We start from the raw sequence: 26,654 nt of genomic DNA, 5'->3' as shown, positions 1-26,654 counted from the left end.
AATACATAATCTATTTAAACTGTGTTTTGTTGAATGCCTACGACCAAAAGAATTTTAGTGGCATATCAGTTTGAAAAAGTGGTCAGTGATACAAAAGTGCCTCTCGTTTGTAGACTTTATAAATTGGTACGCATTTAAGTGACCCCTTGCAATACGTAAATCGTGCAGCAAAGCGGACATTAGCACTCGACAACACCGGTATTCAGATAGCCTTATCAATAAGGCAAACATCGGTGGAGGTAAGACTTCTCTTGAACTTCTTCTCCTTGCAAATACATATGAAGAAAAGTACCGAATTTTATACCAATGTATTCATTTGTATTTCGTATTTGAAGACATAGGATACACAGAGAGCTGGAAGTATGTAAGTCTCTCTCTCTCTCTCTCTCTCTCTCTCTCTCTCTAGACAAGTTGTGGCAGAAGTGTTGCTTAAATGATTCACAGAGTCATTATTTTATTTGAAGAAAAAACATTTAAAACTCTTCGGACATTTGGTCCAAAAAAAGTCGATATACCAAACTATAAACCTATTTCTGTATATCTTAATGAACGTTCCGTCCGCAAACAATTGATAAAATAATAATAATAATAATAATAATAATAATCGATGCCTCACATTTCCCTTGAACTCTCTCCTAATGTCAAGCTACTTCCCTGCTTGCATACGAATGTACGTGTGTGTGTGTGTATACGTACGAATCTATGCATATACGTACATACATATATACATACATACATTCATACATACATACATACATACATACATACATACATACATACATGCGTGGTTCGGTGGTTCTTTCCGGGGTTTTCCCTGGTTCTTCCTCCACCAATAAAACTGGCCGCCATATATAGCCTGTCGTGTGTTGAAAAATGGCGTTAAACCCTACAACAACAACAACGTATATGCGTACGTACATACGTCTGTATGCATGTATGTATGTATGTATGTATGTATGTATGTATGACTGTATGTATGTATGTATGTATGTATGTATGTAGTTTCATCCAGTAAAAACAAAATCACAAACAACCATTTATCTGGTCATTATTCTTATGAGATGCAATGGTAACGCTAACTAAAAATTCACTTATGTGTGTGTGCGTGTGTGTGTGTGTGAGAGAGAGAGAGAGAGAGAGAGAGAGAGTGAAGAGAGAGAGAGATGTGCGTATTGGATCGGTCAAGTTCGCGTTCTTGTTTTTCTTTCATTTTTGTTTCAATCATCAAGGTGGAATCAGTTCAAAATTGTCAAGAAAGTTTATTAACAACATGAGCTGCTTTATTCTCTGACATCAAAAGTTAAACTCAATGCGTACGTCCCCAATTTAATTAAACAGCATAATGACGTCAAAAGCATAAACTAATAATCATATAGCAGGCAATAATTAACAGCAGAATTGTTATTACATTTTCACACAAAACCTACTAACAATAATGGTTTCAAAGTCACGAATAACTGGAACATTTAAATCTAAATCTTAATTAAATGTATCCATCTCCTTATCCCACACACACATACACACCATGGTGTTGCGAATGGAACGTTCGGCTTTGTACATAAATAGAACAAATGGGCAAAAGATGCACCAATCAGACCATATCACTAGAATGTGTCCATACGAGTAACACGATTAAGCCGGATTGGTGTTGGATTTTGCGAAGACGATGAAAGCAATTTTGTGAATGAAATGTTTATTTGTTTAAAGCAGTTTATTTCTAATGTGGTTTGAATCTAGACTCATGTGCATAAAGTAAACAACAATGCATTTAACCGAATGATGCGTACCGAATACAATAACTGATGTAAGGAAATTATATCGTTCCCAAACGGAATTAATTCGAACATGGATGGTCACTATTTAGAATTTATACACAAAATGAACAATATCTGATTTGATCATGACGGTTGGTTAAAGTATGTGATATTTGTACACAGATAGTATTACTGTTTGTTGCATCCACAAGTAAGTACAGTGATATCGAACGACTGATTTCACTCATATAGCGAAATCAAACTTTTTGTTGTTGAGTTTAATTATAGTGGCGTGCGCACAATTGTGCATGTGCCACTTTTTTCTGACTGCACCGCATTCTGCTAGTTGTTCCTGGGGAAGGGGATGGTGCCACCTTCCCCAGGCTTTTATGGATTCAAGGAACCCTGATAGTTTGGCCTCAATCTGTGGGTCCATAAAGGTCCCTACAGTTGAATGGTTGGCTGTCATTAGTGGGAAGAAGAGCTCGGGAACGGTCCTACTTGCTTTACATCGCTAGTTTCTTGTTGCATTTGCCTGGTGTTTCTTGCGATTGTTTTTTTTTTTTGGTTTTTTTTTTCGATTTTTTTTTTTTTTTTTCTTTTTCAAAATGTTCTAAAGGAGGGGGGATGTTCTACGCTGTTTTTAGAGGTTCTTAGTAGAAATCATGTATGAAGAGAGATTTTCAAGGTTATTATGGTATTACTAGTCGAGGTGTTTAGGGTGTGCTTCCTACTAATGATTTCACTTATATAGCAATATCGATCTAGTGATTTCACTCATATAGCGATATCAAACTTCTGATTTCACTTATTTAGTATTATCGAACTACAGATTTCACTCATATATTGATAGCGAACTACTGATTTCACTCATATAGCGATAGCAAATTACTAATTTCACTCATTTAGTGATATCGGACTCCTGATTTCACTCATATAGCCATATCAAACTACTGATTGCACTCATATAGCGATATCGAATTACTGATTTCACTCATATAGTGATATCGGACTCCTGATTTCACTCATATAGCTATATCAAACTACAGATTTCTCTCATATAGCGATATCGAACTACAGATTTCTCTCATATAGCGATATCGAATTACTGATTTCACTCATATAGTGATATCGGACTCCTGATTTCTCTCATATAGCTATATCAAACTACAGATTTCTCTCATATAGCGATATCGAACCACAGATTTCACTCATACAGTGGTATCGAACGACTGATTTCACTCATACAGTGATAGTGAACATTATTAATTCAAATAATTGCACATAATTGTTTCGTGGCGGACAGCTTGCGATCAAGATGCAATTCCGGTTATATAACTCTCTTCGAATATTCAAGTAGCCATCATGCATGCCCCGCCCCGCCAAGTATGCTTAAGGATCCCTCAAGAACCTAATCATTCCCTGTAAACCCTTTGGTCTCCAAGTCAACGTCACCATCGACCGCAGCATCCAGTGGACAGGTAACACCACATAATTATACTTCAAAAGCAGCTAATATTACAACGACAGTCGTGTAGAACACGAGACACGATTAAATGCAAATACAACAATATTAACTACTGATACGAACACACGAATTTGCTTTGTTGCACATTAAATCATGTTATCACAGTACCAGATTAATAATATAATAACCAGGTTGATATAAGAAATATGTGTCCGACCGGAATAATCTCACTGGATTATGAGAACTCAAACATTATTGAACATTTATACAATATGGAAGCATGCAACATATAACTGAATTCATTGTGTCTGTTAAGTTATAACAATGATTAGCTTCAAATAGACTATAGTCTACCTGACAACCCGTGTTATGTGACACAAGAATCTGTCACTCTTACAAATCAATGTTTGAAAATAAATATGAAACACTTTAAGACTAGTCGGGTTCGAGTCTCGGATTCGGCTAACGTGGGTATGGGAGAAAGCTTGCCAGTAGCTTCTCGTGGGTCGGTAGTTATTTCTGGGGTTTTCCCTGGTTCTTTCTCCACAATTAATATTGGCCGCCATGTATAGCCTATCGTGTGCTGAAAAATGGCGTTAAACCCTGCAACAACAACAACAACAACTTTAACACTAGACAATATAGCTTTTTTTCTCACAAGCAAAATAATTGAATTTCAATTTACCTTAACTCGTGCTTTGTTAATATAATTATTTAATATTTTCTGAATATTATAGAAAGCATCTGTGCAATATTTATAACGTACTAACATGTAAATTCTGCTATTTCATCTAATACAGCTTACACCTTAAGAACAGTTTAGCATCTTAACGGTCTTTAATGTACGTTAATACTTACTTCCTAACACATTGTGATCACACCGAAAGCCATTAATTAGGAGAAAATATTCTAAAACAATGTAAAATATACAACCACTGACTTATCACCACACGCGCCAGATGCGGCGAAATAATACAAACCGATTATTTGCCTCTCTGATTGACGCACATTTTTATTATTATCGGGAACAATATTTTTTAAATTGCATATACCGAATTTAATATATCCAAGAATTATCTTCAAAACATTGAATATACTTAACTCCAGCAGGGAATGCACCGTTATATTTCGATTGATCTAGAGGCAAAATAAGATAGCAGACATCAAGCATCAAAGTCGATACAGACAGCAAGTGTTTTTATAGCGTTCCTAGCAGACGAGAGGAAGTGACCAGTAGATGGTGCACATGCTTTCCTTCCGGTTCACAATTAGATCATGATGATGGTATAAGTTTGGATGACTTCAGTCGATACAGTATCTGAGGTACTTTACCAATTCTTCCATCTATTTAAGAGGGCATCACGGCGTACTGAATCTGTCAGCTTATGCAGAATTTTCTGCCATGAGCTATGTGCAGACTTGAAGCCATCGGAGACTGCTGAAGCTAAATATTAGAACTGTAAAATATATCAAGTAAGCTAACTTCGACCCACTTTCCAGGTAAGTGTGTGAGAAGGTGGGGATGGTATGTGTGTGTGTATATGTGTGTGCGTGGGAGAGAGACAGAGACAGAGACACAGAGAACTGGAACTAACCATTAACAAAAAGAACAAGATACATGCTACAGATTTCTGGTCCATCATGCACGAATAATCGGGTTTTAATTATTGAATCGACATGTAATAAATTATTTGTTTACTAAGATTTAAGATTTGCAATGTACTTCAAATTCTGCTTTTTTTACAGAATGGCGAAAATAGGATCCTCCTCGATGTTGCAATTTCTGATTATGTTTTTATTAGGAATTACAAGCAGTGGTAAGCATTCACACCCTTTTCAATAATTCGAGTGGGAAAAAACTCTGCTAAATAAAAATGCTACTTCTTCAAGAAACATATCCTCGAAACAAATTAGTGATGTAATAGGAATTTATAGCAAGCTCTTTTATGGGCCATATTTACATAATTATAAATATGTAAAATAGATTGGAAAATATTCAGTTCTGCTTACAAGTGCGTAATCTTTCCATGTATGGATATATGTTTGAACGTATATATGTATATATATTTGTAATAAACCTAAGGTATGAAACATTTGTATTTACGTCTCCGTGAATAGTTTTGCAGGATTACAGAATTATTTATCGATTATGGCGAGTCAATGTTAGAAAATATTCAGGAAAATATTTCTCTGCGAGAGCAATGAGCCAGTGTCTAGGAGCAGGCGTCATAATGTACAGCATTCACTAGACTTTATAACAGCATAGATTAGTTTTACAAAAATGGACCCTCGGTAATTTATTACCAAAGGGAATTATGTGGCTAGTTTAAGTATATATGGTAATAATTCAAGATCAGAAGAATTATTTGTATTGAATGTGCGGGTCATGTATTGTAATTCATGGATTGAAGTACTAATGTGCGGTTGAGAATGGCATACTAATCAGTCAAAACAAAGTGAAGCTAGAACAATGCAGTTAATGATATATGGTCGTTTGGGTGATTAGGGAAAAATTCGTTGTAGTGTTCGCGTATTTAAGATTATTTCAGTTTGCAACGACTGTTATCATGAGTAGTATCCAAATGAACGATTTGCTTCATTCGTTACCTTATGAGTTCTCGGCCACTCGTCCTTGCCTCTAACCCCAATGACAAGCTATCCAGCACTCGCCCCATTATGTTACATACTATTTTGTGAGTGGTTAGTAGTGTTGTAAACACAAACGTGACGCAAGTGTGTCAGATATGGAGGATATTGTCTCCTAGTCGTATCCATATCATCATAAGGTATCAAAGAAGTCAAACAGCCCATTTCGTGCTACTCTTTGCTAATCTGCCACCATTGTGGAAAGAAACATCTCTGCAGAGAGAGTAAGTGATGCTATTGATGTTACTCAGACTGGCAAAAATTAATTTATGGCAGCGATCAGTACATGGACGCTGGGGGAAGACTGCGTTTTATCTCCATTTTTACTTTTTGTAAATCTGCAACGGCACATTTTTTATTTGTGCTACAAGTTGTCTGTCATTTTTCATTACTGACAGCACAGCCTCAAACTCTGCCGCACTGGTTATTATATTGCTACCTAGTACAATTTACTGATTGTATTAAGTCTGTTCTGTGTGGCCACAAGTGATTTGGAATAGACGCGATCTCAGAAATGCAGTTGACTTGAGATTAATTTGCTGCCTCCGACGTCACTGTTATTCTTATATGCCAGGCCGATATCTAATGTGTAAGGCTGTATCGTAAATATTTTACTCAGCACATATATCATGTGCCCGGCTTGATTCACTTAAGGAAATACAAATATGTGTCAATCAACGATAAACAGATTTCGAGGGTGTTATCATGATCACGTCACTTGGTTCACAGTGGGTGAAAACCTAAAGAAATTGTACTCATGTACAACTACGCCTGACGGCTCGGACCTGCTTTCGCAACTGCAATCGACGGCGTCTCATGTTAAATTAAATTGCGTCGTTGAAGTAATTCTCACAATGTCAGACACGTTATGATATCCCACACGCAAGAATCGCTTATCTTCAGGAATGTCGCCAGGACAACTTAACATTGACGTTATGGAAGACCATTCAATATCCTTTGAGATTCGATGGTAATGATAGCACTTAGTGTAAGCTCATGAGCACGTATAAAAATTTGTAAAACTTTGCCAGTCTACAGCACTGCTTACTGAAAAAACAATTATTTTTATTCGCGGGCTGATCCACAAAAGTTTGGGATCAGACATTGGGACAGAGTTCATACACTTTGCAACGATTCTAGTGCAATCTCAAGTGTGAGCGAATCCCAAACTCTCACAAGTGAAGGAAAAGTCACAGTGAATTCTGGTTTCGTAAATGAGATGATATCGTCGAGGTTATGCTCTGGGCTCTATTTACACCCACCTGTTACATTCAATCATAGATTTCGAGCAAGATGCTGAGCGTTTCAATCGTTTCAGAGCTCATCACCTGCGTCGTATATTTCGTGAATATGTTCAACAAGTTCGTGCATCAGCGCACGGTACGTGGCTCTGTTAATGCGATGATTGGAGCGTATTCGCTAACAAGTCTATGTGCCTTCATTGATAACTACGGATAGATTGTTGCTCGCACGAACTGCTTCCTCGAGAATTTCCAATCGATCAGTAAGATCGCTTGGGTCGCACCGTCGTTCACCACGAAGGTCCTCTCCTTTCTTTTCTTGTTTTGCCTGTAAGTGTTCATACTTTCTTATTTGTTTGACTATCCACTTGTCGTATTTATTGTTTTTCCCTTCATCGGACCGCTTGACCACTCAAATTCTATATTAGCTCCATTTAAGGACCCTTTCAAATTTTCTTGCTTCTTCCTCGTGTTATCGCTTCCATTCAAGTGTGGTCAGGGTGCTTCCCATTTGGGTTTTACTATCTAGTGGCCAGTAACTTTAGATTGTTCTACCTTTCACGCGTTTTTTTTTTCCATTGGGTGAAATTAAGTGACATTTTGTTTCCTTTGCTCAGATTTAGGCGCAGATGAGTGTAGCTGATACACTTGTATTGTTCTGTATGTTCGAGAATTGGTCGAGGTATTCGCGTCATATGACTTTGTTCTACCGCGTGTGGTTGTGATGGTGCTCCCATTTGCACAACTTCTCTCCAAAACGCTTCACTTTCTTCAGTTTTTCCTTCTGTACATGCCGTATGTGCTTGGTTAAAATAATCTCATCGAACACCAGTAGCTTGTTTCTTTCTCCAAAATTCCCTGAATACCATTCTAGCCCATCCAACATTCATGTATTTAGTATGTATCTTTGATGGCAGTTTGATGATGAGGATTTTCTAGTTGGAAGGTTTACTAAGGGCAACAACTGTAGGATATTCACAAAATCGAATGGCGAGCTACTTCGTTAAAAATCATTGTTCTTAGCTCTGACTTGCAGTCAGGTGGCATATTTAGTACTTGGGCAAGAGCCTCTCTCATCACGTCCTTGCTAAGTGCCTGGGTACCTTTGGCGAGTACACCCTGGACCTCACCAAGTTCTTCAACGTCTTCTTTGACTTCCTCGATCGCCTCTGGAAAACGTTCGGTTGTCTCTGCAGTTGCTCTTGTGGATTTCTTGTTATCCTTAGTGCGTTTGGCTATTTTAAGAGCAGGATCAGAGGTTTCTTAGGTTCCCGTACGTGCAAATATTTATTACACGGTGGTTCTGGTGGCGTTTTTAATATGCTTAGTACACTCAGCAATATCTCTGGCGGACTTAATCAGATGAGCAACCGTTTGCTCAAACCCCACTGTGAGATAGCAATACCTTCCAGCCATGCATCTGAGCGAGAGGAATTTTAAGTCGTTTCAGAAGGTACAGAACTGCCACCAGGTTTGGTGTTGATAAGTCGTCACCCTATGTCATTTGTAATATCGCGCTGACCAAACGCGTAAGTGATGATCCCCTCGAGCAGTATCGATCGCTTGGTATTCAGCGGGGACAAACTGGCCACGGTGCATCAGTATACACCATGCGATGGTTTTTGGATCGGATCATATTCGACGTGTGTGAGAAATCACGATGGTCTCGAAGGCATTCTAGGTAGAGCAAGTTTTTTTTAGGGGTTTCTGCACAATCACCCGTTGAACACCTTTGGCAATTTTAATGCTTTTGCAGCCTGGCAAGACTGAGAATTGTTTGGTCGCAGTACCATAATGCCTTCAAACAGCCTACCCGAGCATTCATCTTTGAACCTGCCCACCACAGTGGATGTTCTTTTGGATACTCGTTCGTCTCAGATTCACTGGCCAAACTTGGCTTTTCAATGTCCGCGTACACATCATAGGTGCTGATTTGCATCAGCAGTGAGTCAGTGTCGGTGTACATCATCTTGGCCCTATCCTGCTTAAACGGTTGGACCTTGTCATAGTAAAACTCGAATATGAGAAGTTTTGACAAGCCTAGCATCAGGAATTTAATCCACTTTGTCCCATAACATATACGAACTTCATTAGATACTTGCGCTGACACTTTTTTGCGGTGCCGTAATGTGACCTGTGAAATAAATTTTGCACCCTATTGTTATAACTATGATCCTAAAGTTTGATCTGAAACATTTTCTTCACAGACATCTTCAAAAATGTCACTCACTTCAGACGCAGTTATTCCCTTTTTTGGGGGGAATATTCTCTTTCATGTACGATATTTTGCAGTTTCTTTAAGGTTTTGTTTGAGTCAAAAATCTGCCAATGTTTGGTTCGTACTATTCTAAGGTCACTACCATTTTTACTAGTGTATCTGTCTATTTTGGGTTTGTTCAGTATAATTTGTACAACATTGTTTGGGTCACTTTTATGAATCTGTATGACGCATTCAAACGATACCGTGATTTAAGTTGTTCTGCTATATCTCTGATCGTCCAATCTTTTGACAGGATTACGTCATTGCTAGCATCATCAATAAACTCATTCATAATGCTTTGACAATCGAATCCCTGTATGTTGCTTAATATTTTCTATATTACGTAGTTCCTAGCACTTGATAAAATCTATATTCACGACTTAGCTATGGAGTTTTTTCCACAAACATAAAATGAATAATATACATGTAGCACACTGTGGGAAAACAATCAATGCACATCAAGCTAAAATAGTTAGCTTAGCAGCGCGTCTATATTGATTGCTACCATTGATCATCACTCATTCTCTCTACGGAGCTTTATTCTTTCTACAATCGCTTCAGAGTAGTATAGAAGTGACTGTTTGCCCTTATTCGATACCCTATGGGGGCAATGGAACCCGTACTTGACTCTAACTTCAAAGACTGAGACAGTCACGTTACGTGGGTGCTTACACCTCTACCAATCCTCCGGCCAAAAAGTAACCAAAATATCATGGGCCGCGTGGGGGTTAGCCTGTCATGTGGGCTAGAAGCGAGGACGGGTGGCCGAGGGCTCATAGGGTAACGAACGAGGCAAAACGCCCTTTTTTGTACTACTTCTTGAGTTTCTTTGGATATAAGGAAAAACAATGGACTTCAAGCCACGCTCATACTGGTATTATATTCGTTCGATAAGAGACACCTTGCTTATAATAGCATGTATGCATATATGCAATGGACGTTTTCGTAATTACGTAGGCAGCATCGGTAGCATCGGTAAACGTACTTGTATAACGTCGGGTGGTGGTTTTGCACCCCAACTATAAAGATACTTGCAGGCATCACTGTACAGATACACTCCCATTCTATTCTTGCATTTTTGGAATGATCAAGTACGCACCTTTAGATGAATGGATCAGCTTAATTTCAGTTTCTACTTTTTCAGGCTTTTTGTTGACTACCTTTTTTGTGGTGAAACCCACAACACATCAAAGTAAGAATTGTATATTTGTTTATTTACTTATTTATTTATCTTTATTTATTTCGTGGTTGTTTACTTGCTGTGAATGTGTATATTTATTCACAATTCAACATTGGAAGCTATTTTATTGCAGAGTAAAGTTCCATTTGAACATAGTGGAAGACTTCTGCAGAGCATAACACTGAATTGAACAATCGCGATGAATTTGACAGAGCACAGCAACTGAATTGAACAATCTCGATGAATTTGACAGGGCATAGCAACTGAATTGAACAATCTCTATGACTTCGACATAATACAACTCCTGAATTGAACAATCTTGATGACTTCGACAGAGCATAACTACTGAACTGAACAATGTATTTGACTTCTGCAGGGCACAACAACTCAATTGAACAATGTTGAATGCCTCTACAAACAAGAAATTAGCTAAAATCAAGTTATGAATATCTGTGAATAATCTTTATAACAAGAACAATATAGTCTAACTCATTTGCTCTATCGTCATTACCAATTAAATATTTCAAAAACAACACATTCAAATGTATCTGCTCTATCGTCATTACCAATGTACTATTTCAAATACACTGGATTCCCAATTCATTTGATATATGATTAATGCCAATTAACCATTTAAATTATCTTGTTTATCTTCATTGCTAATTAAATATTTCAAATACAATAGTCAAATTCTATATAATAAAAACATAAAGGGATCGAGTGTTTTGTCAGATAATCCAAATTTTCGAATAAGCGACTTACGTATAATAGAGGCCTTTACTGAAACATTTACTGTGGTACATTTATTAAAACTCTAGAGCTATTTAAGTATTTATTCAAGCAATTTTCTCTCGATATATAGCAATATGTGTTGTTAATCAAGGCAGAGTGCAATTACCATTTATAACTTGATCATTTGATGTTTTTTTTTTTTCTTTCACTAATCCAAGTGCATGCGGCTCAAGACAGGAAGAACACATCAGGGGGTAAGACTTTCTTCCTTTAGTGTCTCTTTTTATCTTGCAACGGCCGCATTGATCTGACCATACCCTAAGCTACACTAGAATATCAAATTCTGACAACATGCATGAATGGATGTTAAATAATTTTTCTGAATATTCAGAATTTCTTTGTCACGTGACTAGCTATTCTGATGAATAATAATTGGTGGACCGAAAAACATAAAAACGGCGTTCAATGCAGAGTAAATAATTTTCTTTTTTTTAACCTGAGAAGCTTTATGGTGTTTAACTGATGAATATATTGAAAATGTGATGATTTGTAAAAGATATTTGAATAAAACAATTAGGATATTTTATGACTGATAGAATAAATTCATTGCGCTTTTACAACTATGGTAACACTAGAAAGTCATTTGTTTGCATAAAAATTAACCCTGTTTGTCTTTCTACTTCAACATATACACCTGCTAACTAATCGCTGAGATCATATATTGATTGGATATTCGATAGAGATGTATTTATCGTCCTCTTGAATTTTATTTACTATTTAGATTGTATTGCGAAGCTCGCTGATGTCATGTTTGTCCTAGATTCCTCTAGCAGTGTCGGCCTCTCTAACTTCATCAAGATGAAGCTATTTGTAAAGCAGATTATTCGATTTTTCAACGTTGACTTCAATTACACGAGGATAGGAGTTATGACTTTCAGCAACGAGCCCAAGATATGGTTCGGTCTAGAGGCATACGGAACAGAGAAGGAAATTTTTCAAGCCATCGATAACATAACCTACCTGGAAGGTGGTACCTATACTGAGCATGCGCTCGAGACTTTGAGACTGGAAGGCTTTGCTCATGAAAGAGTAGGTGATAAGGCTCCAAACATCGCCATAGTTATCACCGATGGTTTCTCGCATTACCCGGAAGCGACGCAAATCCAGGCTGAAGGACTTCGGCGTCATGGCGTCACGCTGTTTGCAATCGGAATCGGGAACAGTACTGACAAATCAGAGCTAGAAGGCATCGCTAGTATTGATGATGTCGGACATAAGCTTGCGTACCACGTCGACACGTTTGATGGTTTAAGAAGCTTAGAAAGTGTTGTAGCGTATGCAACATGTGACGGTTAGTATAAACCAATTTTTTTCCGAGAAAAAGAACAAGTTATTGTCCTCTTTTAATGACTACTTCTTCCTAATACTATCTAAATCTTCTGTAACGAATATGGATGAGTATATCAAACCAGTGGCCTGGATATGAATCTCAATACGCTGAGGGATGATAGAAGAAATTTGATGTTTCAGTACATTAAAAACAGCTGTCGCTGCCATGTTTATTATGGCACGAATATTTTCCCACCTACACAGTGTGGGGAGAAGAGGTACGATAACGAGTATACAATAATGAGCCCACGGCTGAGCATTTTATTTTGAGAATGAATGCTTAATCTCGACTCTAGCTGACTTGAAGCGATAACATTTCTATATTTTAAATGTATACATTTTTGGTCCTAAATTCGGAAAGTCCTTGAAAAAGTGACTGTGACTCCTAAGAAAAAGCAATTGTTTCAGGGATGTGGTGCGATTTTATTTTTCTTTCTTCTCTGTATGTGTTTAATTTTATCCCGTCCTATGCCGTAAAACGGAACAATGGATAATATAATGGCCGACATAATTTCGAGAGAAAACAAATTGAAAGCTTACCACTTCAGTTGAAAGTGCCTATGTTTTTACATATTTTTTCAGTGAAATTAAACGAGACCTGGCTTATAAACACTACCATGGAAACAGTCACCATGACCGATGCGACTGTCGGTTGCAGGGATCTGATTCCGAACTGTGACGGATACGGGCGAGATGTCTGCTCCGACTACGAGCCATGGGCACGAAAAAACTGTCCATACTTTTGCAGATTCTGTGCCGGTAAATACAAATGACTAAGTCCTTATTAAATAAACAAAAGATGAAGATAAATAGATCAATACAAACAAGTTTAAAAAAACAGCAATGTAAATAATTCCATTTGAAAGCAAACTCTTTAAAAGGCCTGTTAAATTTTACTCCTGGTAAGAGTTTGAAGTTTCTTTAATTTTAGTACATTAAGAATAGGATAACAATGTTAGCATAACGGTTATCTTTAGTATCGAAATACACTAAACATAGGATAACAATGTTAGCATAAACGGTTATCTTTAATATCGAAGTACACTAAACATAGGATAACAATGATAGCATAACGATTATCTTTCATAAAGAATTTCTCACATAAAGACACCAATCAATGAAAGCCGTGAAACCACTTAGCTCAGAAGTCTTAGAAACTATCAAACAAACTAGTCATACTGACATGCATTGTTCTGTTTTTATTTACCCGTAACAAAAAAGATGACTTTAAATGTGTTTTTCTCCTCCTCCTCCTCCTTCTTCTTTGCTCATGTATTACTCTTCAATTTTATACGTTTTTACACTTTTACATTATTATAGGTGTCACATATACGGTGCCTCCATGTAAAGACAAGGTGAAGTGTAGCGACTATGGAACCTACGTCTGTACCAAACTGAGCATGTTTTTGTGGGCCAAGGAAAACTGTCCTGTTTATTGCGGCATGTGCAGTAAGTTTGCTGAAAATGTTCGTGATACTAAAATGACTGATATATTATTTAGCTAATTGTTATGTTGCAAAACCCCGTTTATCTTTCTATATATATGTCTATTCGTGTAAATGTGTGAGCTGATTTGTATATAGTTAATGCAGCAGTGAGTTATATCCTACCATGAAAGGGAACGTGCATGTGTTGCATCTGGCCTGCATACGCAAAGCGAAATAGCTGACCACTGCTTGTTTGACCGACCACTTGAAAACAATCCTGGTGGAGCCCCTGTTGATATAAGACTGTTTCGACCTATAAATCGTCTAAGACTATAGATTCATGTCCCCGCTCATTAACATTCGAGCGTATTGACTGGATGCTATCTTTCAACGTTAATAACAGATTGACATCAAATTGATACTAAGAGCTAAAGAACTAGACTGTATGACTGGTACTTCTCATGAACCTCCTTTCAACTTTACTGACATATTTTGATGTCTGTCATTTTCTACCGTATATCGTCGTCAGCTATGAACCCCATCTCTGTAAAATAAATAATTCCAAACTTTTTCCTCTTGTGTATTAGGTAAAATCTGTACATTCTGCACTAAGGTCATCGTGTGAAGAAGATCTTAGGAAATGCTATCTGAACTGGGTTAGATTCAGTTATCAAAGCGTATGGTTTTGTCCAGGTGGCATTTTAAGACCAAATGTAAAGCGTTGCAGCAGCGGTAAAGTCCTCAAGGACGGTGTCCCAATGTGAACAATGTGCGAGCTGAGCTGTAGTGCTGTTACTGTAATGAACAGAAATGGGCATATTAATACAAGGAACATTTTGGGATCCTCTTATGCTTTCATATACTTGATACAGTTTACATCTTTAATATGGCGGTACCTAACACACAGTCAGTAGAGTACTAAGGGCAATTGGCGCCCGGGGCGAAGATGAAGGCCCAAAGATGTTTTGGTGCCCCAGGAGATTTGATGCTCAGGGCAACTGCCCTGTCACCCCTCACCCCTCCCGTTAGTACGCTTCTGCATACAGCAGATACGCATAAGACGCTAGCGAGACTAAGCTCTATGCCGAGAGATTCTGGTCTAGGTCTATAGAATTTATTGGTACCGATTTGTGTTGTTCTTTCTTTCTTCTTTCTATTTCTGATCGAAAAATGCATAAAATATTACTTGGCGTCCATCTACATCACTTGTGCATAAACACTAAATGTATGCATATGTACTTGAAAAATGGTGAAATGCATTGATGCATAATCGGACAATGCACGCCTCTTTAAGGTACGCAGTATTATTATTGCTTGACGATGAGGAAGATTTCCTTGAGGAAGCAATAAGCCGTGTCATCTTTACATAATTTATATGGTCAGTCTAAAACAAACAAAACAATAAAAAATTAGTAATTTATGTCATATAAGTTTTATTATAATATAGAAAAGCAAGATTTTAAATATTTATACTAAAACATTTTATAAGCTAGAATATTTTGTTTTCCTAATGTTATTTCACTTTATATCAATTTGATAAAATTTGTCAAATTATACTGATTGATTTATCAATTGGTGTTTAACGGCATATCAAAGCAATATACTGCCATAATTATGGAACGAACTGTTATATCCAACACATCATGCTACGTCGGGTCTGCGCAGGGTTTGCAACCGAAAACATTGACTGCGAGTCCAGTATGCAAACCTTAGGCTCATGGAGGATCCCATTTATGGTATTCTATTTTTAATATCCCAACAACAGACTCAAACTAAATATAATACAATACAGTTAGTACAAATAGAATTACAAAATGTGTGCTAAATGAATGCAATTAGCCGTTGCAACGGCCGCACTCTCTCTCTCTCTCTCTCTCTCTCTCTCTCTCTCTCTCTCTCTCTCTCCAACCACTTCGGGTCCTCAACCGTAAATTTACTGCAGCCTTTTCCCACAGCTGGGTGCACTGGTATGGATTTTTTTTTTCTCCCTTCAAATAAACAAAATGCAACCTAAATGTTTGTCAGGATTTTCTTTTCTGGCATAGATCAATCTTACCACTCTTTTTATGTCAGATATCGTCTTATCGTAATTCACCAGAACTAAGCTAATGTAGTCAGTTCGCAACGTGATACTGATACATTTATCCCTATTATCTTACATTAACATCTTTTTCCTCAGCTGCTAGTCGCATTCCTAATAGGACGATAATGTAACTAAACTGCTGAGATAAACTATTTCATCCCACTGTAGACTTTACGTTACTAGCTGAAGATGTCGGTCGATATGTGCCGATTTTCCTCGGTTAAGAGAATTCACAACTTAATTATACAGATGAATTAATAACCTTCGCGTACTTTTTTGGCTACATTACTTGCTAATTAGCGTTCACATAGACACGTGCTACATATCATTTAAGATAAAGAAATTAATTATCATATAAGAGTAATGCATGAAATTCACACAACAAATGATTTATATTACATGTGAAGGTGGCAATTTGAAAAATTCATATTATACATGAGTCATATAGCATTCAAAACAAATGCATGCAAAACATTTAGCTACCTAACTCACAGAAACTTGATGCATGAATTTGAAACGAATGAATTCAGCAAATAATTTCAAAATGACATCAAAAAGCATATTATGTTTGAATTAGACACTACCTTTGTGCCTTTTAGAACCTGGCTCATTTTTATACAAAGCATACCCTCTCTCTCTCTCTCTCTCTCTCTCTCTCTCTCTCTCTCTCTCTCTCTCTCTCTGGTCATGGGTCTCTCAAATTCTTCCAGACCCCGTCCTTGAACGATGTATTTAACGAGAAAAATTACGTATTAATTTCCTCGGACTCCCCATGACTGTCCTTTTGGCATAAAAACAATTTTGATATTTCGTCTTGGAACAAACACCGCCTTGCTTAGCTTAGCCAATGAAAATGAACTTTCTCTAACCCTGAGGGGCTCCGAGTGGCCGAGTGGTCTTAAGCGCTGTCCGTTACGGATCACTGCCATCTCACCTCTGTCTGCGTGGGTTCGAGTCTCGGATTCAGCCAACGTGGGTATGTGAGAAAGCTTGCCAGTAGCTTCTCGTGGGTCGGTGGTTCTTTCCGGGGTTTTCCTGGGTTCTTCCTCCACCATTAATACTGGCCGCCATGTATAGTCTATCGTGTGCTGAAAAATGGCGTTAAACCCTACAACAACAACAACAACTCTAACCCTGAATTGTGACACTTCCTTATAAGTCCGAATTATTCTCTCTAGTCTGTCTTTATTAATAACTATTCCTCGGCAATTTTATTTCATGAAACCTGCTATAAACCACCCATGATTTCCAAACATTTGTCTCTGCCTTGTCTCTATTTTGTCACTTTCTCCAGTTAACCCTACATTGACATATATGTCGGACCGTTTTCCTAGCGGGTCCAAATTAAAATTCACTCTCGTCCTACCCAAAGCATAGATTGACAATCGCAAGCTATCAATGTATGGCGAACCTAGCCCATACGTCAATCTTAATTGTTACGTGTCACGCTGACCACGTCAGAATGAACTGCGAACATATTTGCCAAATTTTGCACCATTACAATAATCCTAAAATAGTGTTATATACTTTGTTGCTTCGTTCCTATATCAAATCTAACATACTGTTGTTATTTCTGACTCCGACTGAGTGAAAAATGAAAAGAGAAAACAGAAGTTAATAAGAAATTGAACTGGTGGAAAATTAATTTCAATTTACGCATGCGATTTAAATAATACTGTTTTCGTTGACATCCAGGAAATACCACCATGCCACCTGCTGCGTTTACGACCACACCCATGACCAGACCCACGCCTATTGGTGAGTTTTAGCCTAAGCTAATTATCAGACGTCTAGATGTTCCTTACTCTGTTATACTTATCTTTCTTGGCACATATGTCAGGTGTTTGAATTGCATATATCAAGGATTTTGACGCTCATTCTTTCCTACAGTCCTAAATAATTACTTCAGAAAGAGTCGTTTAATTAAAATAACTATCCCAATACCCCATCCCGGGTTATTCTGATGTTGTTTAGGACGTGTGCTTAAGTGATTATGCATATATCACCGACTTTGGAGAATACGTTTTGGTGATGTAAGCTTAGTCTCGACGAAATATGGACTGGTGCGTTTACCCACGTACCTAGGTTCAAATCACCCTTTAGTACAAATTAAAAATACCTTTAACTTGCATGAGAGTATTATTTGTATTAAGTATTATTTCTCCCTAGTATTAGCAAGCATTCTCTTGCAAAACGCAGGGACAGCCCTTTCCGTTCCGTTTGGTGTATATTTGTAATCCTTATTCATTAATCCTATAGTGCTTGAGTTATTTCATTGAAATCCAGAATGACTTTGTAGAAAGATGAGAATTAATTACTAAGTCGCTATGCGAGTGAGTCTGCTATGCACGAGTGCAAATACCACCGTCTACATGTTCGCTGATGTGTTTAGTCGTGATGGAATATGAACTGGTTCGTACAGGCAATGTGGTGGGCGCATTTCCATTATCCAACATTCTCTAACCTCTTTGTGTGTGTGTGTGTGTGTGTGTGTGTGTGTGTTTGTGTGTGTGTGTGTGATTTACTTAGATTGTGATTGTTAAATATGAAGAAGAAAAAAAAAACAAATAGCTCTTACTTATTTTTAGGTTGTCATGACGCTAGCATTTGTACTGACGGAAGTTGCAATAGTGTTGATTATGCTAAAGACAATTGTCAAAAAACCTGCGGATATTGTCTTGTTTCGACAACCCAATCATTCAGGTCTCTCTCTCTCTCTCTCTCTCTCTCTCTCTCTCTCCTGATAATATCTGTATCCGTATTTTTAGCATCATAATATAGCTTGGTGATAATCTTAAAATGTCATTAGCTGTTTTTTTTATTTGTTGGGGTAGTTGTTAATTGGTTTTATTTTTTCAATTTTCTCTAATGTTGTTTAAAACTATTTTATTACTCTCTATCATCTTTATATTGAGAAGGTTTAAGATATATTAGGAATTCCAACAATGGAAATACGTCATACAATATGTTTCTTTTTATGCGAAGTAATTGCATTCGCAACTTATTGACATGCATGCGGAGTGTACTGAGTAGCAGAATGGTGTAAGATGTTCGCAGTTACCGTTCTCTCACATCTCACCTCTGCGAGAGTTCGTGTCTCGGCTCGACCAAAGAAGATATATGAGAAAACTTGCCAGTAGATTCCCGTTGGTCGGTGATTCTTCCTCCACCAATTACACTGGAGGCAATGTATACCGTATCATGTACCGAGAAATGTCGTTAAAAGCGAGTATACAAACAAACAATTACATGGAAGCGGAAAAACGCGAAAATAGATGTAGACAAGAATGACTTTCGGATTTACCTTTCAGTATGGTATTCATACGGGAAGAACAAGACCTAACAATTACGTCAGTAAAGGCCGAAATGGACAGGCTGTGTCGGCTGGGATATAATGCCTGCACCTAATGCACTTAACCTAACACGTACATCAGGTGAACGTAATCGTGGTCGGAACTCCTAATTATTGACAAAGAAATTTGCGCCTTGACCCAATGAATAACAATTTCAGGTATATTAAAGTCATCTTAGGTATGCAAACTAATCTGCAAGTGGTTATGTCAGTAGGTAATGTGTTTTGCCTCTTTACCTTTACGTTCGACGTTTATCTTTAGTTCATAGCGTTTCAAGAATCCAGTTTATCGTTCATAAATATATTGAATTCACTATTTGTGTGGGACAAATTGTGGCGGATTTTGTGGTTGTTGAAAAACTCGAATTTAAAGTTCATACCTAACAACGACCCTTCTCTGTGGGAACAACTGACACCCCAGCTCTAATCAACGAATTTAGGCACCGACGAAAATGGCATTTTCCACCAAAATCACAAAAATAAATGAATTCGTAGCATTCTGTCTTTTAAAATTTCTCCTTGTTGTTTCCGGTTCACTCCTTTCCTCACATATGGTGCATATTTGTCAGTTCTATCACGTAATCCTACGTTTGGCAATGTGAATCTATACCGGAAATGCTGACTCTCCGGAAGCTGAATGGAGTTATGAGAAAAGGAGGCAAAGCAAATGAATACCATTTTACGAGCCTGACAAGATTTGAAAGACTTTTTGCATCCATTTCTTTATTTTTGAAGTAAAACTTTACTTTTCTAAATGTAATCAGAAGTTCATAATTTCTAAGTCGTTGCATCATCAGGTACCAACATTTGTTGATGTTGATTCTGTAGTGGTAGTTGCAGTTATATTATTATTATTATTATTATTATTATTATTATTATTATCATCTTTATTATTATTATTATTATTATTATTATTATTTTTATTATTATTATTATTATTATTGTATAGATATATAGATACTACAAATTCTGTAAAAGGCAAACAAACTTTACTGTAAGTTTCAGTGTCAAAAGCGCAAATAGATTATTTGATGAAACGTATTATTAACATTTATTTATTTATTTATTTATTTATTTATTTATTTATTCAGCTGCCCAAATTGGAACCTTCCACCAGACTGTACCCTGGAAAAAGTTGATCACAACTACTGTCCCCTTCCCAAGTGCCCGTATCCAGTCCAGTATGCAATTAATAGGATAACTACCTAATGTAATAGTTCCATATTCATGTACAATAATAAAAATGCGTGTCCTCACCAAATAATGTAATGTGATGCTTCTTATAATAAAGGTATTTCATTTGGTCTCGGGGATTTTCTTGAATCTTTACTACATTTGGTTATTCTGTTTGATGAGTGACGCAAAACATTCTGTGAATTAATTTTAATCAGTAGCTGAAAAGAGAATGCCAATTTTCAAAAGAGAATATGTAAGGAAACGGACTGCTAAGACATTCTTTAATTTTTGTAAACTTTTAGATCCGTATAAAATTAGAATACAGAAAAATGAAAATTGCCACAAAAATACATAATCAAAGCAACCACATCTGCTTTATTGAAGGTAGTTTTGTGGTATATGTTAAGAAGATATGAAATACAAAACATTATAAGAATACAACAAAACTCCTTTACACAAAACACTCAGTTTGTTTTACCCGTTGAATAATAGCACAGACGAATACCCTTGGCTCGAACACGGCTAGTCCAAAAAATCTTTGATCGCTCGAATTTTTCAAGAAAATCTAACAGAATGTTTATAATTACATGAAGCCTTGTTCGCACTAACAACAGATTCCTCTAAATCATTTGTTAGAAGCGCTTAAACCATCAATCTACAATAATAGATGTAATCGCTGAATTAGAGTAGACATTTTAAAACTAACTCTTGGTTATTAGCAATTCAGAATCCTTGCTTTATGAAAGTTAACGGAGATACGACTATATATTGTTACCCACAACGCGTCTCTGTGTCGAGCGAATCCAACAACAGCTTTCGTATAGCCTAGGGCCGATTACTGTCATTTGTTTCCAAGGACCTCAACACAACATTCGTAGTCAACTATAAGACTCATAAACAAACAAAAAATGTACTGCAAATAATTTACCTCTAGTCACCTAATGACCGCACATCAAGAAATTCGAATGTATTTATTGCTGATTAGAAAGCCTTTCTGAGCCATATATTAGTAGCTCAAGCCATGCAATACAAAACGCGATGGGACCGCACCAATGGCTCAGTGGTTACAGCGTCAACCTCAGATGCGGGAGGTCGCGGGTTTCAACCCGGCAGAGTCATACCAAAGACTTATACAAAATTGTACTAACAACTGCCTTGCTTGGCGCTCAGCATTAAGAGGTTAGAATCAGATTAATTAAGCTCCACAATCTTTTGTGTTGAGAACTCATATACGATCAGCTTACCAAGCATCTAAATGATGATCGTCTCAGTTAACACAAAAGTTCTATATAGTATCGGCCATTTGTGAGATTAAAATCAAATACAAAATACTTTTGATAGCAGTTGCAGTGAAGCAGGCATACATACCTGATCGAATGATCATGGAGCGCCACTGACAGGGGTGGATGCCTTTCTCTAACCTACCTATCAAAGGCAAAATTTGAATCGAGTTATCAGTTGAATGGAGAAGTCATTACTTTAAATGTTACATAAATGCTTATAAATCATTTATTTCCTAATTAGATCAATAAGGCCACAAAAGTTCATAAAATAAAGCTTTACCGTGCAAATAAGTCACTTGATTCTGCTATCCAATAACTACACGAAGGCAAACATTAAATCATATGGCCTACAGAAAAGGAAAGGAAAGAGTGAAAGTGTAAACATAATATTCCACTGTGTGTTGTAATGTTGCTATCCAGATTTCTAAGTTTCACCTTGCAACTTGAACTGAATCTTTTTGGCTTATATTGCAAAGTTCAGTCCATTTGTTTTGCCTATACCGCCCTCCTCCTAGTAGAAAAAACAAGCTGGCTGATTCTCTCTTTTTGGAACAGTTTCCGAATCTCCCTGGACTATGGAAATTCGATAGGTGGTAACCTGATTATTCTTGGAGATTTCAACTTTCACTTTGACTGTCCCGCAAACTCAAATACATAAAAACTCATAGATTCCATTAATGTTTTCAACCTCAAACAGTCAGTAAACCATCCCACCCATAAACATGGTCACATTTTAGACTGGATTCTTCATAGACCTGATGATAACATTCTGCGGTCCTCCCTGGTATCCCATGACCTTGCATCAGATCACCTCTGCATTTTATGCCATCTTGACGTATCAGTCCCTAACCTTCCACCTTTATCTGCTACTAAGAGAAACCTCCGTATGATAAATAGAACCAAACTAATGCACGACATCCAAGCTAAGCTAACAACCTGCTTACCTCTTACCGCAGAACAACTCGATAACTGCCTGAGTTCATTGCTTGACAAATATGCCCCAGCTACCATGTGCAGAGTATCAGTTCAAAAGTGTTCTCCATGGTATAGCAGTGTTAGGGACCAGCGTCGCACTGCTAAAAGAGACTGCCGTAAAGCTGAGAGGCTTTGACTTTCCACCAGACTCACTATTCATAAGCAAATCTATGAAACAGCTAAGAAGAATGTCACAAATATAGTCCATGCAGCGCAATGAGCCACTATACTACTAAGATCGAGGAAAGTTTCAGCAGCAAAGAGAGTTAGATTACTAACAAGCTAATGTCAAGGAACAAATCTACACCACTTCCAACTACCTTCTCTCCAGTTGACCTTCCGAACATGTTTGCAAATTTCTTCCGTGACAAAGTACAAACCATTAGAGATAAGCCTGACACCACAATTTCAATTGACTCGTTGTCACCATACAGTTGGCATACAGAATTTGAGCGGCAACCATTAGTAGCATTTGAACCTGTCTCTATGGATTTCGTACGTACAATCCTGAGGAAGAGTGCACCAAAAATCATGTGAACTTGATCCAATTCCAACATCACTGCTGCTCGAGCGCTTAGATCCATTAATGCCTTCACTAACTGATGTTATCAACACCTCTCTCTCACCTGGGGAATTCCTATCATTTTTCAAAACTGCCATTGTAAAAGCCTCTTCTGAAGAAACCAACACTAGACATTAACGATTTAAAAACTACCGCCCAGTTTATAATCTCACATTCATATATAAGATCTTAGAAAAGGTTGTTCTATCCCAGCTTGTATCTCACCTATAGTCAAACAGTCCTTTTAGCAATGTACAATCTGCATATCGCCCTTGCCACAGTACTGAAACTACTCTTCTAAAAGTAGTTAATGATATTCTCTCTGCGTTGGATAGCGGAAAAACTACAGTCCTCACCCTCCTTCATTTGTCTGCAGCATTTGACACAATATACCATGACATATTACTTCACCATCTCCAGCATGTATTTGGCATTCATGATACAGCCTTACTGTGGTTCAAGTCCTACTTGGTCAACATGACACAAATTGTATCTGCAAATGGAATACACTCCAGCCCAGTTGATCTATGTTGCGGTGTTCCACAAGGGTCTGTTCTTGGACCTGTTCTTTTCATTATGTACACTCAGTCGATCTCAAGTGTCATATATCATCATCGAGTGTCTCGCCAATTGTACGCTGATGACACCCAAATATACAAATCTAGCCACCACACTGAAGTTGATGCTACCATCCAAGGTGTAGAGAGGTGCATATCTGATATGAAATCATGGATGACATGTAACAAGCTGCAGATGAATGATAAAACTGAGGTCATTCTGATCACACCACAAAGACTTTCTCATTTACAGCCTTTACCTCAAACAATAAATATCAGCAACACCAACATTACATTCACACAATCAGTACGAAACCTAGGTGTTACCCAGGACAGTACTCTCACATTGCACCAACATGTCATGCACATATGTAAGGCTGCATAAGTAGTGAAGTGGGGCGATACAGCGACAAGGGGATTTTAATGTTAAAATAGGTGATATGCCTTATAGCGACAATGGAAATTTAACATGGGAAAATGTTGAATGCCTTATAGAGACAAGGGGAATTTAACATGGGAATATATTTTGGGCCTGTATAGCGACAAGGGGAATTTAACATGGGATATAGATTGTGGGCCTGTATAGCCTCAAGAGAAATTTAACATGGGAAAATTTTGAATGCCTTATAGCGACAAGGGGAATTTAACATGGTGGAATGGGTCTGTATAGCGACAAGGGGAATTTAACATGGGGTATAGATTGTGGGCATGTATAGCCTCAAGAGAAATTTAACATGGGAAAATTTTGAATGCCTTATAGCGACAAGGGGAATTTAACATGGTGGAATGGGTCTGTATAGCGACAAAGGGAATTTAACATGGGGTATAGATTGTGGGTCTGTATAGCCTCAAGGGAAATTTAACATGGGAAATTTAACATGGTGGGTCTGTATAATGTTATGGAACATGGGAGATTTATTGAACACAGATAATAGACAAAAGACATTTTAAAAAATAGAAGTGAATGTATAAGCACATGAATTCTTTATCTTGGTTAAAAAAGTGTGTGTGTGTGTGTGTGTGTGTGTGTGTGTAAGTATTTTTTTAAGTGGCTTGTCAAAATTTTTTAGAATAGTGATGGGTAGTATAAAAAAGTGAGTGAGTGTTTCTTTTAGGTCCGCCCGTTTATGGTCATGATCTAATTAATATAAGTTTTCGAAAATGTCTGACAAGTAAAAGGGCGTTTAACTCCGACTTCTTACCCTGGTCCAAGAGACTTTCAATGTGACGGATCTCCAGAGGTGTTAATGGAGGAGAAGAATATTTCCGCAAGCCTTTATACCACTTATGCAACACGAATTCTACCTCGATAAGACCCCAAGCTTCGTCCAGATACTCGTTCAACTTTTCTTCTTGACTCAGCATCAGACATTTATCGTGTTGAATTTGGCTGGGATGATCGTTTTGGCAGCCATAGCAATTTTCTTGATCAATTTCCTTCATTTTATCTCCCAGCACTGTAGCAAAACAGGAGACTAAATGGGCTTCTTGTTCTGACTATCGGGACTTCATAACTTCGTCGTCTTTGTCTTCTGATTCTTCTTTCATGGTCTCCTCACATTCCATGTCCAAAGTTTCTCCACTAGGTAAAGAGGGATAACAGTCTTCCAAGGCTTCTAATAATCTAGAACGCCTTCTCTCAAACTTTTGATTTCTATTGTATTGACAAATTCTGCATACAGGATGACGTTGACCGTCTGGGCTAGAGCATCTGCAAGCTGAAGTTCCACACGAATCTGACAGGATTTTATAGTGTGGAAATGTCCCTCGTCGCTGCCTTGGTCGGGAGTGAAATCAAAAGCCCACAAAGCATAGCCTCCTGCATAATCCTCGTACGTAATGCCATGACTGGTGTTAGTTCCTAACTGTCCCGTGGCTTCGTACAGGGACAAGTACGACCTCAAGTAATTCTTCTTGTCAAAGTTAGGTTCGAAAGATCGGGTACACAAGGTCTTGCCATCGCGTCTGACTTCGATCTTGGACACATCAAAGTGTTGAAAGTGGAAAGGGTTTTGATTGTGGACTCCGTTGAAGGCTGTATTCTTGACCATACCAAGGATTAAACGTTTGGGTAACTGTCCTTGGAATAGATGATCTTCGATCATGGATCGCTGTCCAGTAGGAATGGTGAAGGTTTTCACTTCCACGCGTCGTATTGGATACTTGGCGGTTGTTCTGCTCAACGTGTGACTGATGTCGTTTCCCACTTTAGGTAACACTTCCACACGTCGTCATTGGATGATGGTTTTGTAATCGGCACTATCAGCCAACAAATGGAAAGCGGTACTGCTGCGATTCAGTCTCAAGCGGACATTCACTCCGTTCAGCAAATACTTTTGTTGCAACCACATGTCCAAATTCAAACGATCCATCAGTTCTAAACTCTGTCCATTTTTAATTTTGTCTCTTCGTTCTACAAATCCCTCATTGTGGTCTTTCTTTGTATCAATTGCGGTTTCGTCAAACTCCCCCGCATCGTCAGCTTCCCATACCACACAAGCATTGAGGTGAGTGTTCTTGGCTATTCCGGACGTCAAGAGATTTTCCATGTAGGCACGATAAGGGTAAG

The 26,654-nt window shown here is 37.7% G+C and overlaps 1 protein-coding gene across 1 annotated transcript; it reads left to right on the top strand.

Annotated features, from left to right (window-relative positions):
• The first annotated feature begins 245 nt into the window (after positions 1-245).
• Positions 246-20,837, top strand: LOC149802169 (uncharacterized). Its single transcript, XM_089956581.1, has 10 exons — positions 246-360; positions 4,969-5,039; positions 10,514-10,561; positions 11,500-11,535; positions 12,063-12,632; positions 13,253-13,429; positions 13,991-14,119; positions 17,876-17,938; positions 18,769-18,883; positions 20,624-20,837. Exons 2-10 carry the CDS (start codon positions 4,970-4,972, stop codon positions 20,739-20,741), a joined length of 1,326 nt encoding a protein of 441 aa, XP_089812707.1. The 5' UTR covers positions 246-360; position 4,969; the 3' UTR covers positions 20,742-20,837.
• The last annotated feature ends 5,817 nt before the right edge of the window (positions 20,838-26,654 follow it).

The sequence above is a fragment of the Sinohyriopsis cumingii genome, chromosome 4, assembly GCF_028554795.1.
Source record: "Sinohyriopsis cumingii isolate HCF-2022 chromosome 4, ASM2855479v2, whole genome shotgun sequence".
Taxonomy (NCBI): Eukaryota; Metazoa; Mollusca; class Bivalvia; order Unionida; family Unionidae; genus Sinohyriopsis; species Sinohyriopsis cumingii.
Note: the sequence above shows the minus strand (reverse complement) of the source record. Positions and strands in the feature narration are given on the sequence as shown.

Bases quoted from the DNA above. Each gene is read 5' to 3' on its own strand.
- LOC149802169 (XM_089956581.1), top strand. From the start codon at position 4,970: ATGGCGAAAATAGGATCCTCCTCGATGTTGCAATTTCTGATTATGTTT. The intron at 14,120-17,875 runs GTAAGTTTGCTG...GTTGACATCCAG, and splicing joins TGTTTATTGCGGCATGTGCA to GAAATACCACCATGCCACCT. The intron at 17,939-18,768 runs GTGAGTTTTAGC...ACTTATTTTTAG, and splicing joins GACCAGACCCACGCCTATTG to GTTGTCATGACGCTAGCATT.